This window comes from Chaetomium tenue (assembly GCF_020726465.1).
Source record: "Chaetomium tenue strain MPI-SDFR-AT-0079 chromosome Unknown F5144scaffold_2, whole genome shotgun sequence".
NCBI classification, from domain to species: domain Eukaryota; kingdom Fungi; phylum Ascomycota; class Sordariomycetes; order Sordariales; family Chaetomiaceae; genus Chaetomium; species Chaetomium tenue.
In genome coordinates this window covers 1,053,478-1,069,747 of record NW_027117330.1, presented here as the reverse complement: position 1 = coordinate 1,069,747, position 16,270 = coordinate 1,053,478, and the positions used below count along the sequence as shown (strand labels likewise).

The 16,270-nt window shown below is 56.6% G+C and overlaps 4 protein-coding genes across 4 annotated transcripts; 2 read left to right on the top strand and 2 right to left on the bottom strand.

Moving 5' to 3' along the window:
• Window positions 1-3,809: 3,809 nt before the first annotated feature.
• F5144DRAFT_94582 (uncharacterized protein) lies at window positions 3,810-5,270 on the bottom strand. The gene is made up of 3 exons (XM_066793589.1): window positions 4,864-5,270; window positions 4,301-4,808; window positions 3,810-4,236 (listed from the first exon to the last, which is right to left on the bottom strand). The coding sequence occupies exons 1-3, from the start codon at window positions 4,906-4,908 to the stop codon at window positions 3,947-3,949; spliced, it is 843 nt and encodes a 280-aa protein (XP_066646017.1). The 5' UTR covers window positions 4,909-5,270; the 3' UTR covers window positions 3,810-3,946.
• A 1,058-nt stretch (window positions 5,271-6,328) lies between these two features.
• Window positions 6,329-9,410, top strand: F5144DRAFT_94524 (uncharacterized protein). The gene is made up of 3 exons (XM_066793588.1): window positions 6,329-7,153; window positions 7,223-8,780; window positions 8,895-9,410. Exons 1-3 carry the CDS (start codon window positions 6,708-6,710, stop codon window positions 8,982-8,984), a joined length of 2,094 nt encoding a protein of 697 aa, XP_066646016.1. The 5' UTR covers window positions 6,329-6,707; the 3' UTR covers window positions 8,985-9,410.
• Window positions 8,994-12,652, bottom strand: F5144DRAFT_94615 (uncharacterized protein). The gene is made up of 2 exons (XM_066793590.1): window positions 10,420-12,652; window positions 8,994-10,369 (listed from the first exon to the last, which is right to left on the bottom strand). Exons 1-2 carry the CDS (start codon window positions 12,559-12,561, stop codon window positions 9,431-9,433), a joined length of 3,081 nt encoding a protein of 1,026 aa, XP_066646015.1. The 5' UTR covers window positions 12,562-12,652; the 3' UTR covers window positions 8,994-9,430.
• A 1,064-nt stretch (window positions 12,653-13,716) lies between these two features.
• On the top strand, window positions 13,717-16,124 carry F5144DRAFT_484890 (vacuolar protein sorting-associated protein 27; the record flags this gene model as incomplete). The annotated part of the gene is made up of 5 exons (XM_066785473.1): window positions 13,717-13,790; window positions 13,858-13,990; window positions 14,052-14,336; window positions 14,390-15,176; window positions 15,226-16,124. 5 exons carry the CDS (start codon window positions 13,717-13,719, stop codon window positions 16,122-16,124), a joined length of 2,178 nt encoding a protein of 725 aa, XP_066646014.1.
• Between the last annotated feature and the right edge of the window lie 146 nt (window positions 16,125-16,270).

Genomic DNA, 16,270 nt, shown 5'->3' with positions numbered 1-16,270 from the left:
CCTGCTTGGCATTCACCAAGAACCCGGATTTCGACGACCACGATACTGGTTCGGAACCAGGGGATGCAGCTGAGTCTCGAACGAGTGACTTTAAGCTTGCCGCATAATTATACTTCAAGGTGGCACCACAATAACAACAACAACAACAACTGTCCATCACTGGTGCGTTCATCGCCCTCTGTCACTTACAGCAAGCATCCTCCACAACAGGGGTACAGCAATTTCCTGTTCTTGTGGCTTTCTGGGGCCATCCACCTCCCGTTTCTCGATCCCGAATGCTGACACTTGGTCATAAGCTAATAGGCCGAAAGTCAAATCCCTTCGTTCACAAACTCGCTGAGCGGAGTGAGAGTCGGGCCTTCGTCGGTCAGCGCCGGCATATACACCCCACCCGACCCTCCACCAGCCCCCCAGCCAGAAAGAAACAGGGCCTCGGCCAAGCCTCCTGCTTCATCCCCTTTAGGAAGGCTTCTAGAAACCTTCTCCGGGTCCCACCCGGTCCATACCGGGGCACCGCCGGGAAGATATCGGGGCATCGGACTCGGGGGCTGCGGAGGTATGAGAGCTCTACACCCCATCCCCTCCTCCCACCACCCACCCCAACCACTTCCTACTACACCCAGCATTGGTGCGCAGACTCGCCCAGCGTCCTACCGATGACGTGACCAACACACACACGGCAAACAACTGAGTCGGGTCCCGCAGCGGCTTCGGACATGACCGGGACGACAACTGCAGCAGTTTGACTCATGTGAGGGGCTCACCAGTAGGTACTTGGGCGATGTAGCCGGTACGGCCGTACGGTGGCGCATCCGCGGCAACCACGATGAGATGACCCCGCGCGGTGAGGCGCGGAATCTCGATCTCGTTTCAGCTCCAGGTCGTTGTACAGTATCCTCCACGGCCGGTTCACACACCACACACCACAAACTGTTTTTCGCCTAGGCCGTTCGTCTGTTGTTTATTTCCCCTGCTAGCGCCGGCGAACGCGGCGGGCGAGCGGGTGGGTTGTGGGAGAGGGGTCATTGCGCGCCAGGGGTGTTGTCACATGTGAGGAGGCAATCTTCGATCTGTCTATGTCGTAAGTTCGTTATTCTGGGGTAAGTTCTAGTTGGCAGGGCGTGGTTTGATATGGCGTATAGTCTAGGAGACCTCAAAAATGATACGCTAAACGCCTGGCAAGAACTATGGCCGTGGCAGACGCCGTTACCCCTTTCCTCCTACGGTCTGGCCCACTACTCACTCCCACCAGTGCTTTCCTCAGCGTAGTGCGTTATAATTCGAGCCCCCATCAAAGAGATTCTCAAGGCCCCGTAGAGGAGGATAGAGAAGGCCGTGGCAACACAGCTCCATCGCGACCCCCTCATGTTGCAAATTTGATCAACCTCATGTCAAGATGCCACCACACCCTCACAAGCACTGCCATCGATCGATTCAACCCCCTCCACACGCGACTGTCACACTCCGCGGGGAAATCTCAACAAGACAAGGTTCCACCCTCAGGCTCAGTGAGGGAGGTGTGGTTGAAGCCAGAGCTTTACAACCCCATCTATACATAGCCGTGGCGGAGAGGCGGAATCTGGGGTTTTTCTGTGGGGTAGGCGTCAGTGCGCGCGAGCAACTGCACAGTACGAGCAATTCGTTGCTCTTGCGCACCATGCCAGGCTGAGATCTCGAGGCGGGTGGGCTGGTTCTGGTGATCGTGGCATCCTGATTTGTCGCCTAGGGGGGGGGGGGGGGGGGAGGGGGGGCTTTTGGTCTGATGTTGGGGGTTGTGGGAGAGTCATGTGGGCTGGTGGGGGAGGGGTCTAGGGAGATGGGACGGTGATGTCAGGTTGGTGTAGGGCTGTTGTGGGGTGGAGGCGAGAGAAATAGAGTTTTTAGGTATGATGGCATATTTCTCTTTTTTTTATCGGTTAATATTCTGGCGTTGTCTGGTTTGAAGTTGACCAGCGTTTGAAGACGCAGTTGCCGTTTCTCACGGAGGCCGTGACAGGAGGTTGGAGGAGGTGCCAGAAGAAGCACCCAACCCCCTTGTTTGTGTATTGTGTATGCTCTAACAGGTAGTCACGGTTTTGCCACTTGGGCTAAGGGGTCCAGTTGCCTCTCCTTGGACGGCGCTAGACTGGAGAAACCTAAAACACCCTGTTTCTCAAGCGTGTAACCGCTAACTAAGTCAAGCAATCTATATGTCCGTAAACGGAAGAAGGTCGACTTGTACATACCAGCCTTGCGTCATATGTATAGGTACGTAGAAGACCGTCCAGGCACTCGAACGACAACTACGTCGCTTCAGTGGACTCGTGCAGGTTCACGCTCTCATATGTTGCCTCTTCACGTGTCAATGTCGGGACAACTCGGCGTGTGACTCTGTAAGGCTGATTGATGAATGACGCTTCACCCCTGGCGTGGCACCGCAGTGAACTAGGGGATGACGTATTCTTGAGTGTTGAAAGTACTAGCTCCCTGCACAGTTACACGTTGTCTGTGTGTAGGAGGGCTCTCGTAGTAGTTAGTGCGCTTAAGATTGCTCCCTGATGTCATATCTGATGATGGTCAAGAGTCTTTGGGAGGATCTAACGGTCGGTTTCCAAAGTCAAGAGCGTTGATGATTTGGCCTCGGCTCAATCTCCTGACGTCGTTATGGTGTGATTAATCCGAGGTGTAGGGATGATTCAAATATCTCCTAGGCAAGGGTACCAGGGTGAATTATAAGATTATAGGCGTGGGAGTTATGGTTTTAAGACTGGTAGTCTAATCTGGTGAAGCTCCCTAGTTGACTTTAACAAATTGGGTAATATGTAAACGGGGGCCGAGAAAGAGAAATGCGCAGGCTTGTCTGATCTCAACGCCCCCTGTTCCTTTGCATGTTGCATCGAAACGGCGCGGAGGTATTGGGCACAAACCGTCTGATGTCTGATTGAGTCCCTCACGGGCCCTTCAATAAAGCTTGATATGAGAACTACCATCATTAATCATACTGAGGACTGGTTGCTAATCTAATCATTAAGTTTGCCAGGGATTGGTTATGGTTTTGAAGTTTTAATCCAAAGCTTCACTAGACAGGATTTGTCTGAATGGTTGATTCTGAATCTGAGAGGCGAGAACCACTTGCATGGAGTCTCATGGAGGACTCAAAGGAAAAGGGCACCCCGGAATACCTCACCACCACCACCACCACCACCACCACTACCACCTGGCCACACAGAAGGACGACCGGCCCGCACCACTGAAATGACCCCTCACGGTGAAGTGCCACCATCAGACCTCATGCACCCAGGCAACACACATCCGAGGTATGCGAGGGCTTTCCGACCCGAGAAAGCCACCCCTCGCATTCCTCGGATTGACAACAGACAACTCGCCTAAGCCGACCAATCATAATAAATCTTGCCTGATACTCAGGCACGCAAGCATTGCTGCATTCTCTATAAAGCCTCAGCGTAGTTCGTCACCGTCCACTTCTTGGATCCTCACATTTCCCTTCCAATGGCTGTTGGCCAGGGCCACGTCTACAAGCAAGGACTTGGCTCTCTTGTCAATCTCCAGGGCCAGGACCCAACGAACCAACAGAACTCCGATCGACTTCCCTATATGCCGTGCTCGCTACTCACGGGCCTCGTTTTCCCTGTTCTTCTTTGGATACCCCCATGGCCCACCTGAAGCTTCCTAGCTCTACCTCCTATCCACGTTTATATCATGCATTCCGCTCAGAGGGCGGGGGCAGCTCGCCAGTTGACAAGCCAGCAGGACATCCACGGGGATGGGAGGGATAGGTACCGGCGGCGCATAAGCGAGTGCCGAGTGTCCTGATAGCTGGGTTATGTTGATGGGTTGTACCGGCGCATACCGGCTTGACTGAATAATGGCGGGATTGTTCTGCCGGAGCCGCCTCTGACAACCTTCAAGGACGCCCGCCGGGTTCATTACGCCGTGATATCCTCCCTCAGCCGACCAGCTCAGTCCGAACATAGTTCATGGGCCATTCGGCATATTTCTTGTAGCGCTCGGGCAAGTTAGCGGCGAGCTGGTTCATCCAGGCGATGCAGGACTTCTCGCGGTAGGCGAAGCGGCGGCCGACTTCGCCGAGGGCGATGTAGCCGATAGCGAACTCGATGAGGACGAAGTGGATGAGGAGGAGCTGCGCCGGGTAGTGGTTGGGGTCTACGAACGGAGCATACTCCTCGGGTGCCGCGTGCAGGACAAGACCGTAGTGTTCAGAAAAGTGAGCAAAGGCTAACAAGGGATGTTAGTTTAGGGGGGAGTGGGGTAGGCCGAGGGGAAGCAAGCTATGACCGACCTTCGGCAGCAGAGACCCTTGCGATCTTGACAACGTGCTCAGTGGAAGCCAGGAACCTGACCTCCAACGAGCTGGTGCAAAGGGGCCCAAGTGCGCGCAGGGACTCGAGAAAGCTGGAAAGGAGGTCTTCGTCTTTTCGCTGAAGAACAATGGGGGCTGACCCGAGGATTTTCCGAACGCTGTTACCATAGCCGTCCCGAGTAAAGACGCTAAAGAGGGAGTCTTGGTACTCCAATAGTGATGTTGTCGCAATGACATGGCAGCCTTTGATCATGGACATGAACTCGGTCATGCCTTCGGGCATGCATGAGGCTTGAAAGGCTAGCGCGAAGATGGCTGCAAACCTGGCGTCTGCCTCCGCTGTAGACGTCGGGTGCGTGCTCAACGCTTGATTCAGCAACGTGATAGCTTTGACTCGGTGGGTCAGGGCATGGGACGAAACGTTAGCACCGTAGATATCGAGGTGGGAGGCGGCCAGGCCCAGCATGGCGTGCATCAAGTAATCATACTGCCATGCATTAGTTAGCACGGCTATTCGATGGATCGAATAACTAGATACACACTACGGGTGACTGACAGTATGTGCCAAGGGCGCTACATTCCTCCATATATCGTCACCTCGGATAGGAAGCGGCGGATAAGCGGTAACTAAGAAGTGGTGAAAGAAACGCATGTCGTCCGGGGTAAAGAGCGTCGGCGTAGACTGGAGCGGGGCCGAGGGCGAGGGTATCACGGACAGTAACGACGACCCGACGACGGCGGCTAGGGGGCTTTGCGATTGCCGAGGGCGGCTGTCCGGGTACTCGCAGTTCAGGCCGATACGGGTGCAGTTGGAGCATTCTGGCCGTGACTCCTGACATTTGACTTTCCTACGCTTGCAGTTGAAGCAGCCTCGGCGCGACTTGGTGTGGCCCTTCCGAGGAATCGGTTTCCGGCGAACCCTAATGCTCAGCTCGGCGGGATCCGGGGACGGGGTTCCGGCCGCAGATGGCAGAGCGGAGCCAGGCGAGTTGATCGGGTCCGTATTCTCCGAGCTCATGATTCCACTGGTCCCTGACTGAACCAACTGAAGTACAAGGTGAAGAAAACTAGCAAGACGAAATGCATACAAGTAGAACCAAGAGAAGTTTTGGTTAAAACCCTTGGCATGATCCGGCCTCCAAAGCTGACGTTGATGTTGTCGTCAGTCACACCGGGACCAATGTCAGCTTCCGGAGGGGCAATGGCCCGAATGCCGCGAATCCATTGTCCCTAGTTCCCGCTTGCGACCCGCTGATTGGGAGCCGAGACCAGGGGTCGATAGTTAACTTCCAGGGGTTATAGCCGCTAGTACCTACACTAGGTAGTAAGAGCGCAACTCAGTACGAAGTACGGATCCGTAATCTATCTTCGTCCGGATTACAATTCGTCTCGAATAAAGGGACTCGAAGAGGAAAGTAGGTGCTTGTTCCTACAGTACGAATATCGTAGAATAATTCCTGTGCGGGATGAAATGAAGGTGGCCCGGAAGTTGCATCGATGAGCTAGGTTCCTTCCTGTCTTGGAAAACATCCGACTTTCAACTTCGGAGACACCCGTGTTTGGCCGTCCCATCTCTGAGGCACAAGACGAAAACTAGATGCGAATGTGTCGAGACTGTAGGAAAAGAAACGCAACGACACGAAAGCCACCCGATAGTCCGGGTAATTGCTCTTTACAAGGTGACGATAATGGTTATTATACTCGTGGTATTTGTCTCTAGGGTTCCTGTTTCTCGAATCCTGCCTGTTTTTGGAGCACAGCATCCCCGTGACACCTGAACCGGCTCGATTCCTTTTCTCGATAACGTCATGTGGGTTCCGAACGGAGAAGTCTCGGGTCGAGGTGACAGGCTTGGCGATCAGCGACCCGCCCGATTGAGACCTGGCTTGGCATGTCAAGCTCCAAAAGAGTGGAGGGTCTCCGGGGTTGGCCTTGTTCAGCTGCCAGCTGGGCGCCGCCATGCGTCATTGTGCTGCTTGGAGATGCAGAGCAGAGAGATCTCGCGCAAAGCGAGGGGGCAACTCAAAAGAGCTGGGATTTCTCAGAAATATCAGTTTGTTGCTCCCCGCCAAGCGAAGCCACCTGTTCACCCCAACTCGAATCTCAACAAAAACAACAACCCATCATTGGCGAAGCACACCAGCTGCGCCCATCTGCACTGTCTCACCTGCCACCTACCTGGACGTGCAGGGCTCCCAAGAAACGCCAACCGAGGCCGCTCGCCTCCTCGTGCGCTTGACAAAAGGTTGCAAACCTCGGCACACAACAGCTCGACCCACCATCATATTTCATAAGTTACGCGAAGAGACGTCCTGAAGCTTGCGCGAAGAAAAATTGAAGTAGAAAGGTCACACATAACAGCCAACAACTCGCAGCTTCACACACCATGACGTACAAGTATAGCGCCAAGCCGACGCCTCTGGGCATGGTGCAAAAGCCCCCTTACACCATCGAGGCCCCAGGCGTCCAGCCCGTTGAAGGCGAAACGATCCCCCGCCGGCATCCCAAGGCCAAGGATGGCTTACTCGAGCGCCCAGCCCCGGATGTCAACACCACATTTGACCTCTTAAAACGGAGTGCGGAGCTCTACGGCAACGAGCCCGCAGTCGGCAGCCGGAAGCTGATCCACACCCACAAGGAAAAGAAGAAGGTCCCCAAGGTCGTCGACGGCCAGACCACCGAGGTCGAGAAGGAATGGACCTACTACGAGCTGTCCGACTACACTTACATCACATACCAGGAGTACTTTACCCAGGTTTTGCAAGTTGGCGCTGGTCTGAGGAAATTGGGGTTGTCGCCAAAAGACAGGCTGCATATCTTTGCGACGACCAGGTACGGCCATACCCTCAAATCCGTTTTTGGCCGGGATGCTGTTTCTGACGCTTGAGGTGAACGATATAGCTCGCAATGGCTCTCCATGGCGCACGCATGCTCTTCACAATCCATGACCATCGTCACCGCATATGACACCCTCGGCGAGAGCGGTGTCGAGCACTCGCTCGTTCAGAGCAAGGCGAACGCCATGTTTGTCGACCCGCACTTGTTCAAGACGATTAAAAATCCGCTCAAAAAAGCGGAAGCCGTCAAATTCCTCATCTACAACGAGGAAACCCACCTGCCCGTGCCTGATGCCGAGATCGAGGAGTTCAAAGCAGCCCACCCGGAGCTTACCATCCTATCATTTGGCGAACTGCGCGCACTAGGCGAGGAAAACCCGACAGAACCAGTCCTACCGAGCCCCGAAGAAATGTACTGCATCATGTACACCTCCGGCAGCACCGGTCCGCCCAAGGGCGTCCCCGTCACCCACGCGGGCTTCGTGGCCGCCGTGGCGGGTCTGTACTCGGTCATGGAGGAAGCTGTGAGCCATCGCGAATACGTCTTGGCCTATCTCCCGCTGGCGCACATCTTCGAGCTAGTGCTCGAGAACCTCGTCATCTTCGTCGGCGCGACCCTCGGCTACGGCTCGCCGCGCACGCTCTCCGACACCAGCATGCGCAACTGCTACGGCGACATGCGCACCTTCGCGCCCACCGTCATGGTCGGCGTTCCGCAGATCTGGGAAACAGTCAAGAAGGGCATCGAGGGCAAGGTCAAGGCGTCGGGCGCGCTCGCGGACACCGTCTTCAACGCGGCGCTCGCCCTCAAATCCTTCCTCGTGCGCAGCGGCCTCCCCGGCGGCGCCCTCCTCGACAGCACCGTCTTCAGCCAAGTCCGCGCCGTCACCGGCGGCCGCCTGCGCTTCGTCGTCAACGGCGCCAGCGGCATCGCCACCCCCACCCTCCACTTCATCTCCATGGCCGTCGCCCCCATGCTCAACGGCTACGGGCTCACCGAGACCTGCGGCAACGGCGCCCTCGGCTGCCCCCTCCAATGGACCCCCGACGCCGCCATCGGGCCCGTCCCCGCCGCCGTCGAAATCAAGCTCGTCTCCCTCCCCGAACTAAACTACTCCACCGCCACCACCCCCCCGCAAGGCGAGATCCTCATCCGCGGCGCGCCCGTGTGCACCGCCTACCTCGACAACCCGGACGAAACCGCCAAGGCCATCACCCCGGACGGGTGGTTCCGCACGGGCGACATCGGCGAGTTCAACGCCGACGGCCACCTGGCCGTCATCGACCGCGTCAAGAACCTGGTCAAGCTGCAAGGGGGCGAGTACATCGCGCTCGAGAAGCTCGAGGCCATCTACCGCGGCGCCGCCTGCGCCCAGAACGTCATGGTGCACGGAGATAGCTCGGCGCCCCGGCCCATTGCCCTCGTGCTGGCGAATGAGAAGGTACTGGCGCAGATGGCGAAGGAGGTCGGGGTTGCGGAGGGGGCGGATCTTTGTGCGGATGGGAGGGTGAGGGGGGCGGTGTTGAAGGCGTTGCAGGGGGTGGCGAGGAAGGAGGGGTTGAGTGGGATGGAGACGGTGGCCGGGGTGGTGGTGGTGGAGGAAGAGTGGACGCCGGCGAATGTGAGTGTTCCTTTTTCTTTCTTTTTCCTTCCCCCCTTTTCCGTTGTCCACCCCGCCCGCTAAGGGGCGGCGGGGAGATATCTATCGTTCGTTGGTTGCTAACGTTGATAATAGGGGCTGGTGACAGCGACGCAGAAACTGAACCGTAAGGCGATCAGAGAGAAGTACGCCAAGGAGATCAAGGCCTGCGTGGAAGGCAAGTGAAGGGTATATGTACTTGGGACTAGCATCCTTTTTTGGGTTTCTGCTTGGCGATGTGATCCTCTGAGCATTCTAGGTTGTGTTCACGACATTGGGCTAGGCGTGGGGCGAACGAGCACTTAACCGGCGTTTGGGATTTGGAACTACCTACCTATTTCTCCATCTTGGGGCAATATTGCGCGTTGTTCTGGGACGAGTAAAAATGTAGGTTTTAAAGCATAGCTATCTAACGGTGGGATGACAATGGGTCTAATGCAATTGGTATCTCGAATGATTAGTACGGTAGAGATGAACCTGTCCCATGCGCCTTGCTTCCCTGACTTGTCGTAACGCATTCCAGTCATCAATCCACCCCAGGAAACTCGCTGATCTTCTTCCAGCTAACTATACTCGCTGCGTTGCGTCTATCCAATAATATCAACCCCCCCCCACCACCGGAAATCGACACCTCACGTCCCCCGCCGCCGATAATAAACCATATACGCCGAGGCCGTCCCATTCTGATACATCGTCTCCGTCAAATCCCCGGGCTGGCCGGGGCCGCCGATCTTGACGCGGTCCACCTGGTCGTCGTTGCACCGGAACCAGTCGGTCGGGTCCCGGGACAGCTCGTCCTGCACGTAGCTGTAGTAATGCCCGCCGTTGATGCCCTGGCCCACGTGCACGGTGACGGCGTAGCAGTCGTAGCGCATCTTGCCGGCGAAATGGCGGTCGTCCGTGGTGGCCATGTCCGGGTCCGGCTCGGCGCAGTAGCGCGTGAGGTCGAGGTCGCGGATCGGGAAGCGCACCTTGGAGTGGATCTTGCCCGACGACATGAGCCGGCTGCTGAACCCGCCACCGCCGCCGCCGGCGCTGTTAAAGCGGTTGAGGCAGAAGGCGAGGCGGTCGGGGAGCCGCGCGAACTTGGCCTTGCGCGTGCGCCCGGGCTTGTTGCACGTCTCGCAGATCAGGTCGGGGAAGTGTTCCGAGGTCTGATGGTTGGCGAGCAGGCTGTCGAGGTCCGTCGGGTCGTCCATGCCGGCGAGGTTGAGGATCCAGACGTCGCATGGTTGAAAGAGGCGGATTTCTTGCCGGCAGGCGCTGTTGTGACACCGCGAGATGAACACCTCGAGCCCGCGGAAGTACTTGTCGATGATGGAGGCGCTGGATTTAGAGTATTCGCGCCAGTAGTCTGCGGCATTCTGGATGATAGTGCCGGTCTTGGGTGTGTACGGCTTTTCCTCCTTTGGGGGTTTTTTGTCGCGGCGGACGTTGGTCTCGTCGTGGATATTGTCCATGATGAAGGAGTAGAACTCTTGGGCATCTTGCTGCGAACAGCCACCGAATATGTCGCAATCCTGCTTCATCCTACCGTCTGAGCCCTTGGAATGAATGTAATGGATGTACTCCTGTGTAACGTCAGTAGCGGGCACAGCGCAGCAGTGGCACGGGTACTAACCATGATCGTTTTGGCCGCAAGAGACTTGAATGACCCTTGGTTGAGCCAATGCAAGAGGTTGGCCAAACACTTCATGAGGAGTTGGGGATTCTCGAGGTTTTCATCTGGCTTCATGGGCACCTTGTACGCATCCTTCCATTCTCCGCTCCACACCTCACGCGCGAAGCCTGGCGTGGCGAACATGGCTTGCAAGGAACTGTTCGCGAAGCAGTAGACGCCTGGGTTCTGTAGGCCTGTTCGGTATTTCCTGACCGTGTCGGCGACTTGGGCCCCGGTCTTCTTGGCCAGAATGACAGAGTTATCCTCGGCCTCCGCAAGCCCACTATAGCTCCTCCGCGGAAGTGCTGGGGGTGGGCGCGTCGGTGGCGACGGGAGCGAGGTGTAAAGGTTCTCTTCGTGGGATAAACGGTGATGGAAAGGACTCTGCGGCCGATTCGTCGGGGGGCTAACTGGAGACACCATCGACTCTTGCTGTTCGGAAATGGAAGGGAACCGGCGAAGGAAATCCTCGGTTGTTCTGATTGGGGATACCGCCCCGGCATCCCCAATGGTCTCTTCCCATCGCTTGGCCTCTGCCGGGTCTTGGATCGGCCGAGTCACGTACCTTTGGCGCCGGTTCAGGAATGAACGTGCCATGGGGCTTGCCGTGTGTTTTTTCGAAGTAGTCGTTGAGGACGACTGAAGGCTCGCGTGGCCGACGAGACTCGTCCACGCGTCTAAACCTCCGCGCAGCAACTTCGGGGAAACTTGCAATCCCGATGCGCCCGTAAAGTCGTACTGGCTAAGCGCATCGAACAAGCCGGATGCAGCTTTCTCTTGGGTGGTGTGTGGCCTGGGGACAATCTGCTCAGAGTCTTGGTCGTAAAACACCACCAAGTCAAACTCATGGCGCTTTTCAAAGAGCAGCTTCTCTGACGCTGGCGCCAGAACCATGCTATCTGCGACCTGCTCCGCCGAAATATGATCCCTCGCGAGCACCTCGGGCTCTAGACATATGGTAGCCTGTGACATGATGTGGCCATCATCGAACTCCTCGCGACTCCTAATGTCAATGAGCAGAATTGAAAGGTCTTTAGCCCCAGTCCTCATAAACCCAAGTAGATCATCAACAGATATTGTGATGCCGTCCGGGATGGTTAGCTTGGCCCGCTTCGCCGGAGCGCCTGGGGCCACGGAATTATTGGTACGTGTAACAGCCTCAGGGGGCTGAGCATGTTTGGGCGCCGGCTTTGAAGGGGTTGCCGAATTGGTTCTTGTGAACATGGCACGGGGAGCACTCGAGGGCAGAGCAGCCGTTTCGCTCGAGATAGTTCCTCGTGGCGGGTTGTAAATCGCGTCGGGCATCCTAGGCAACCCGGCGATCGCGCCGGTCAATGGTGGGTTTGGGGGTAGCGCTTTTGGGGGCTTTTGGGCCTCTGGTAACCCCGACGACGCGGCCGATTGTGTTCGAACATGATGCGGGCCTTGGGGCGGGCTGGGCGCACCTGGCCGAAGGTCTGCGAAGCGCTGGAGGAGGTCCTGGGATTTGATAGAGGCCGTTGCTGTACCCGGACGTAGCACATTACCGTGGAGACCCTGGGGTTTTGGGTGAACCACGGGCTTGTTTTTGGGCGGAGAAGAAACAGGAACATCTTTGGCCTGTGCAGTCCCATTCACAGCGCCCCCCTTTCCTTGCCCCTTCGTTGCCGCATTGCCCGCGGATTCCGGCCGGTAGGCGGTAGGCTGGACGCCGGTCCTAGCATTGTCCGCTTTTATTTGTCCCTTGATAGCCTCAAAGTCGCCGTGGACGGCATTCACCTGACGCACAAGCCGCTGGTAGCGCTCGAATTGCGCCCGATTATCGCTCTGTAGCGATACCCACCCCTTGTTTTTCTTGATGATTTCAAGGAGGATAATGTTGGTCCGTATGTAGTCTTTGAGGGCAAAGTCGGGTCTGCCAAAGTTTTTCGACGACTCGGCTTGCCGTAGACATATTTCTGCTGTCTGAAGGACCTTCTCTACGGGAGTGTGCGTGTCAATCTCGACAGTGACGGAGGTGATGTCTTCGATGTGCGGGAGCGGCCGCTTTCCCCCTTTTGCGCCATCCAGCCCCCCCAAAGACGCAGATCTGGCATGACTGGACGTGGTCGTCGAGCCCGGCATGGCGAAGGATGCAGGTTTTCGAGTGCCTCGCCGGCCCTGGGCGATGCAGTATCGAAGAGGGGCAGTCTAAGTGCAGGGTCGCAGAGAAGACGGTATAAGTCGGTTATCTCGGAATCGAAATTATCATGGCTCAAATTTTGGGGCTGGGACTGGTGCGTGGTCTTGCGGCGTGGTGGTCGTCGTCAGCAGATCGAAAATGCTGGACGGGGAGAGAATGCAATACCACTACTGTGGACGAGAGGAGAACTGGGGATTTTCTCGGAATGGAATAAGAAACGGACGGCGCGAGTTAGAATATTTCTTTCTTTGCTGAGACCGAGATCATCCTCATCCTTTGTTCCGAACTCTGTTGGATTCCTAGAGTACGTGTTGTGGTCGGCTTGTTGCTGCTGCCGAGTTGTCATGTGGGGTGTGTCTGGGAAGCTGGGGTCGCAAGCACCTTGGAGACCGACTGGGCCCTTTCTTTGTGACGAGTGACGAATGCGGTCCCTTGCCCCTCGGTCGGCGGTACCCTTCACTTCTTGGCAGTGGCTCAATGCTTGGGTTGCTGCTTTATGGGCCACAATCTAAATGTTCGGATTCTGACCAGGATGAGGATATATTTGACGTTTTATTATCTGATACTAAATAAAAGGAAAACACAGGACCTAGAAAGATACAGGCCCGCCTGGCAAGGGGCGCCTTGAACCATGAACAACTCCGATTGTATGTACATACGTACATTTAACAGAAGCTCGCCACATTGTGGAACTCTGCCAGTAAGCCCAGTGCAAGGGCACCCCATGCCACCTCTTGGCAAGCTTGTGGGAGGCAAGCTGCGGCCCCCAGCAAGGCGGGCACAGCGGGCCCATCCATACGTAACCAACGACAAGGCAGCCGCATCGAAACTCCAACCTTCCTCCATCGCAAACTCCGGCCGCGTAACCTGTCGACGCACTAACACGCGCTGCTTATTACCTACCTACTCAATACGCTCAGTAATTGTTGCGTCCCTCGGATATTATCGATTCCGGAACCGACAGACAGCTGCGTAACCTCAAGACAGTCGCCCCGCAACCTTGCAACCAACCTCTCAAGAGCAACCCCCACGAGTCGCAACCCTCGTTCGCCCCCCTTCGACAACAGCATTTTCAGTTTCCTGTCCCTTCTTTCAAAATGATGGGGTGGTGGTCGTCTGGGGCCAACAATGCCCTAGATGAGCAAATTGACAAGGCTACGAGCAGCAGTCTGTATGAACATACCGAGGCCCCGTTGCGAGCTTGCGACAGAGCCCGAGCTAACTATAGTTGATCACAGGGAAGACATCGCTCTCAACCTCGAGATTTCCGACATTATCAGATCGAAGACGGTGCAGCCGAAAGAAGCGATGCGCTCGCTCAAAAAGCGCATCAACAACAAGAATCCCAATACCCAACTCAGCGCGCTGAACGTGAGCCTCAGCCTCCACCCCACGCCCAGAGCTGCGCAGACTTGGCTGCTAACTTGGCCAGCTCACCGATACCTGCGTTAAAAATGGCGGTGCCCACTTCCTCGCCGAAATCGCTTCCAGAGAGTTTATGGAGTGCCTGGTGTCGCTTCTCAAAGCGGTCGGTCCCGGTACCGTGAACGCCGAAGTGCGCGCCAAGATCCTCGAGCTCGTTCAGTCCTGGGCCACCGCCGCGGAAGGCCGCTACGAACTCGGTTATATTGGCGAGGTGTACAAGACCTTGCAGCGGGAGGGTTACCAGTTCCCGCCCCGGGTCACGGTTGCCAGCAGCATGCTCGACAGTAACGCGGTATGGTTCTCAATACGTAGAAGGACGACGGTGAAAATGCTGACACTATTTAGCCCCCTGAATGGGTTGACTCCGATGTTTGCATGCGGTGTCGAACCGCCTTCACATTCACCAACAGGAAGCACCACTGCCGTAACTGTGGCAACTGTTTCGACCAGCAATGCTCGACCAAATCCCTCCCCCTTCCTCACCTCGGCATCCTGCAGGCGGTCCGGGTAGACGACGGATGCTACGCCAAACTCACCGACAAGTCTTCTAAAGCCAGCGGTGTCCCCCCCGAGCGCTCATTTACCTACTCCTCTTCCCCCGCCAAGCCTAAAGGGTCTTCGATGCAACCGCGGAACGCTCGGGTGGACGATGGTTTTGACGAAGATTTGAAGAAAGCTTTGGCGATGAGTCTTGAGGAAGTCAAGAGTCATTCCAGGGGTTATGTCTCCTCCCCTGCGACCAACGGGGTGACCTCAAGCCGGCCGAAGCCAAACGGGCACGCCGCGCCCAAAGCGGCCGAAGAGGAGGACGAGGATTTGAAAGCCGCCATTGCAGCGTCTCTAGCGGATATGGAGGAGCAGAAGAAGCAGCATGCTGCGGCTCTGAAACAACAGGCCTCAGGCGCGGCAAGCTCTTCATCGGCCGCACCGTCCGCACTTCCCAAGAACGAATATGAACTCACGCCGCTCGAAGCGGAGAACATCAACCTTTTCTCGACTCTTGTTGACCGCTTGCAAACGCAGCCACCTGGGACAATCCTGCGCGAACCACAAATCCAGGAGCTTTACGACAGCATCGGCGCGCTGCGACCCAAACTTGCCCGGACCTATGGAGAAACGATGAGCAAGCATGGTAAGTCGGCTCAAAACGAGGCGAAGAAACGGCGACTGACCCTCACCAGATACACTCCTTGATCTGCATGCAAAACTGTCAACAGTTGTCCGCTACTACGACCGCATGCTTGAGGAGCGCCTGTCCAAGGCCTACAGCCAGCACAGCATAGGGGGATACAACCTACCACCGCCGAGGCAGGCTCCCGGACCGTATCCCTCATTGCAACCTAATGCGCCCCCTGCCGCGGGGCCAGCAGAGAACTTCTACACGGGTGAACAGCCGCAGGAGTATAACCACCCGACAGCACACCAGCCCTATCCGCAGCCTACGCCGGCACAATACGGGGCCTACGACAAGCGCGGTTCTGTTTCTGCGCCTTCAAGCAATCAATATCCCCCACAACAAGTGCCCCAGCACACTGGAAACTGGGGTCCTGCGTCGTCTGCCCAGCAGTATGGCCAGCAGCCCAGCTACCCCCCGAACGAGCCTCCTCAAGCCGCTCAGTTGCAACAAACGCCAAATCCGGCGCATTTATCCGCGCCCGCGCCAAATGACTCCATCGGCACCACCCCTACGGCCGACTCCAGCGCATCATTCTACTTCAATTCGCAGGCCCAACAGCAGCAGCAGCAGCAGCCGCAACAGGCCCCCAGCTCCCCACCCGACCCGAACATGTCGCCATACCCTAACCTTGCTCAGCCATTGCACTCATACCAGCCGTCCCTACCTCAAACGCCGGCATCCATTCCCGCCCAGCCTTCTCAGCCGCAGCAAGCACATCAAGCGCCACCACAGGCCCAGCAGCCGTACTGGCAACATTCGGCCGCCCAGCAGACGCAACTTCCGCCGGTGTGGCAACCACCTCCGAGCGCTGCGTATGTAGGGTATACCCAGGAGGCCTTCCCCTCGGCGCCGCACCATGCTCCAAAGCAACCGGTTGTGGAGGAAAGCTTAATCGATCTATAGACGGCAACCTCAAGTGCAGCAGTGGGGGATGTCAGGAACAGGCAATGTAGGATGCTTAGTTTGGTCAGGCGTTCAAGAAGGAAGCAAGGCGCACTACGCCCGGTTTCTGAAAGTGAAGGGACATCTGTATGTAAACGGAGTTGTTA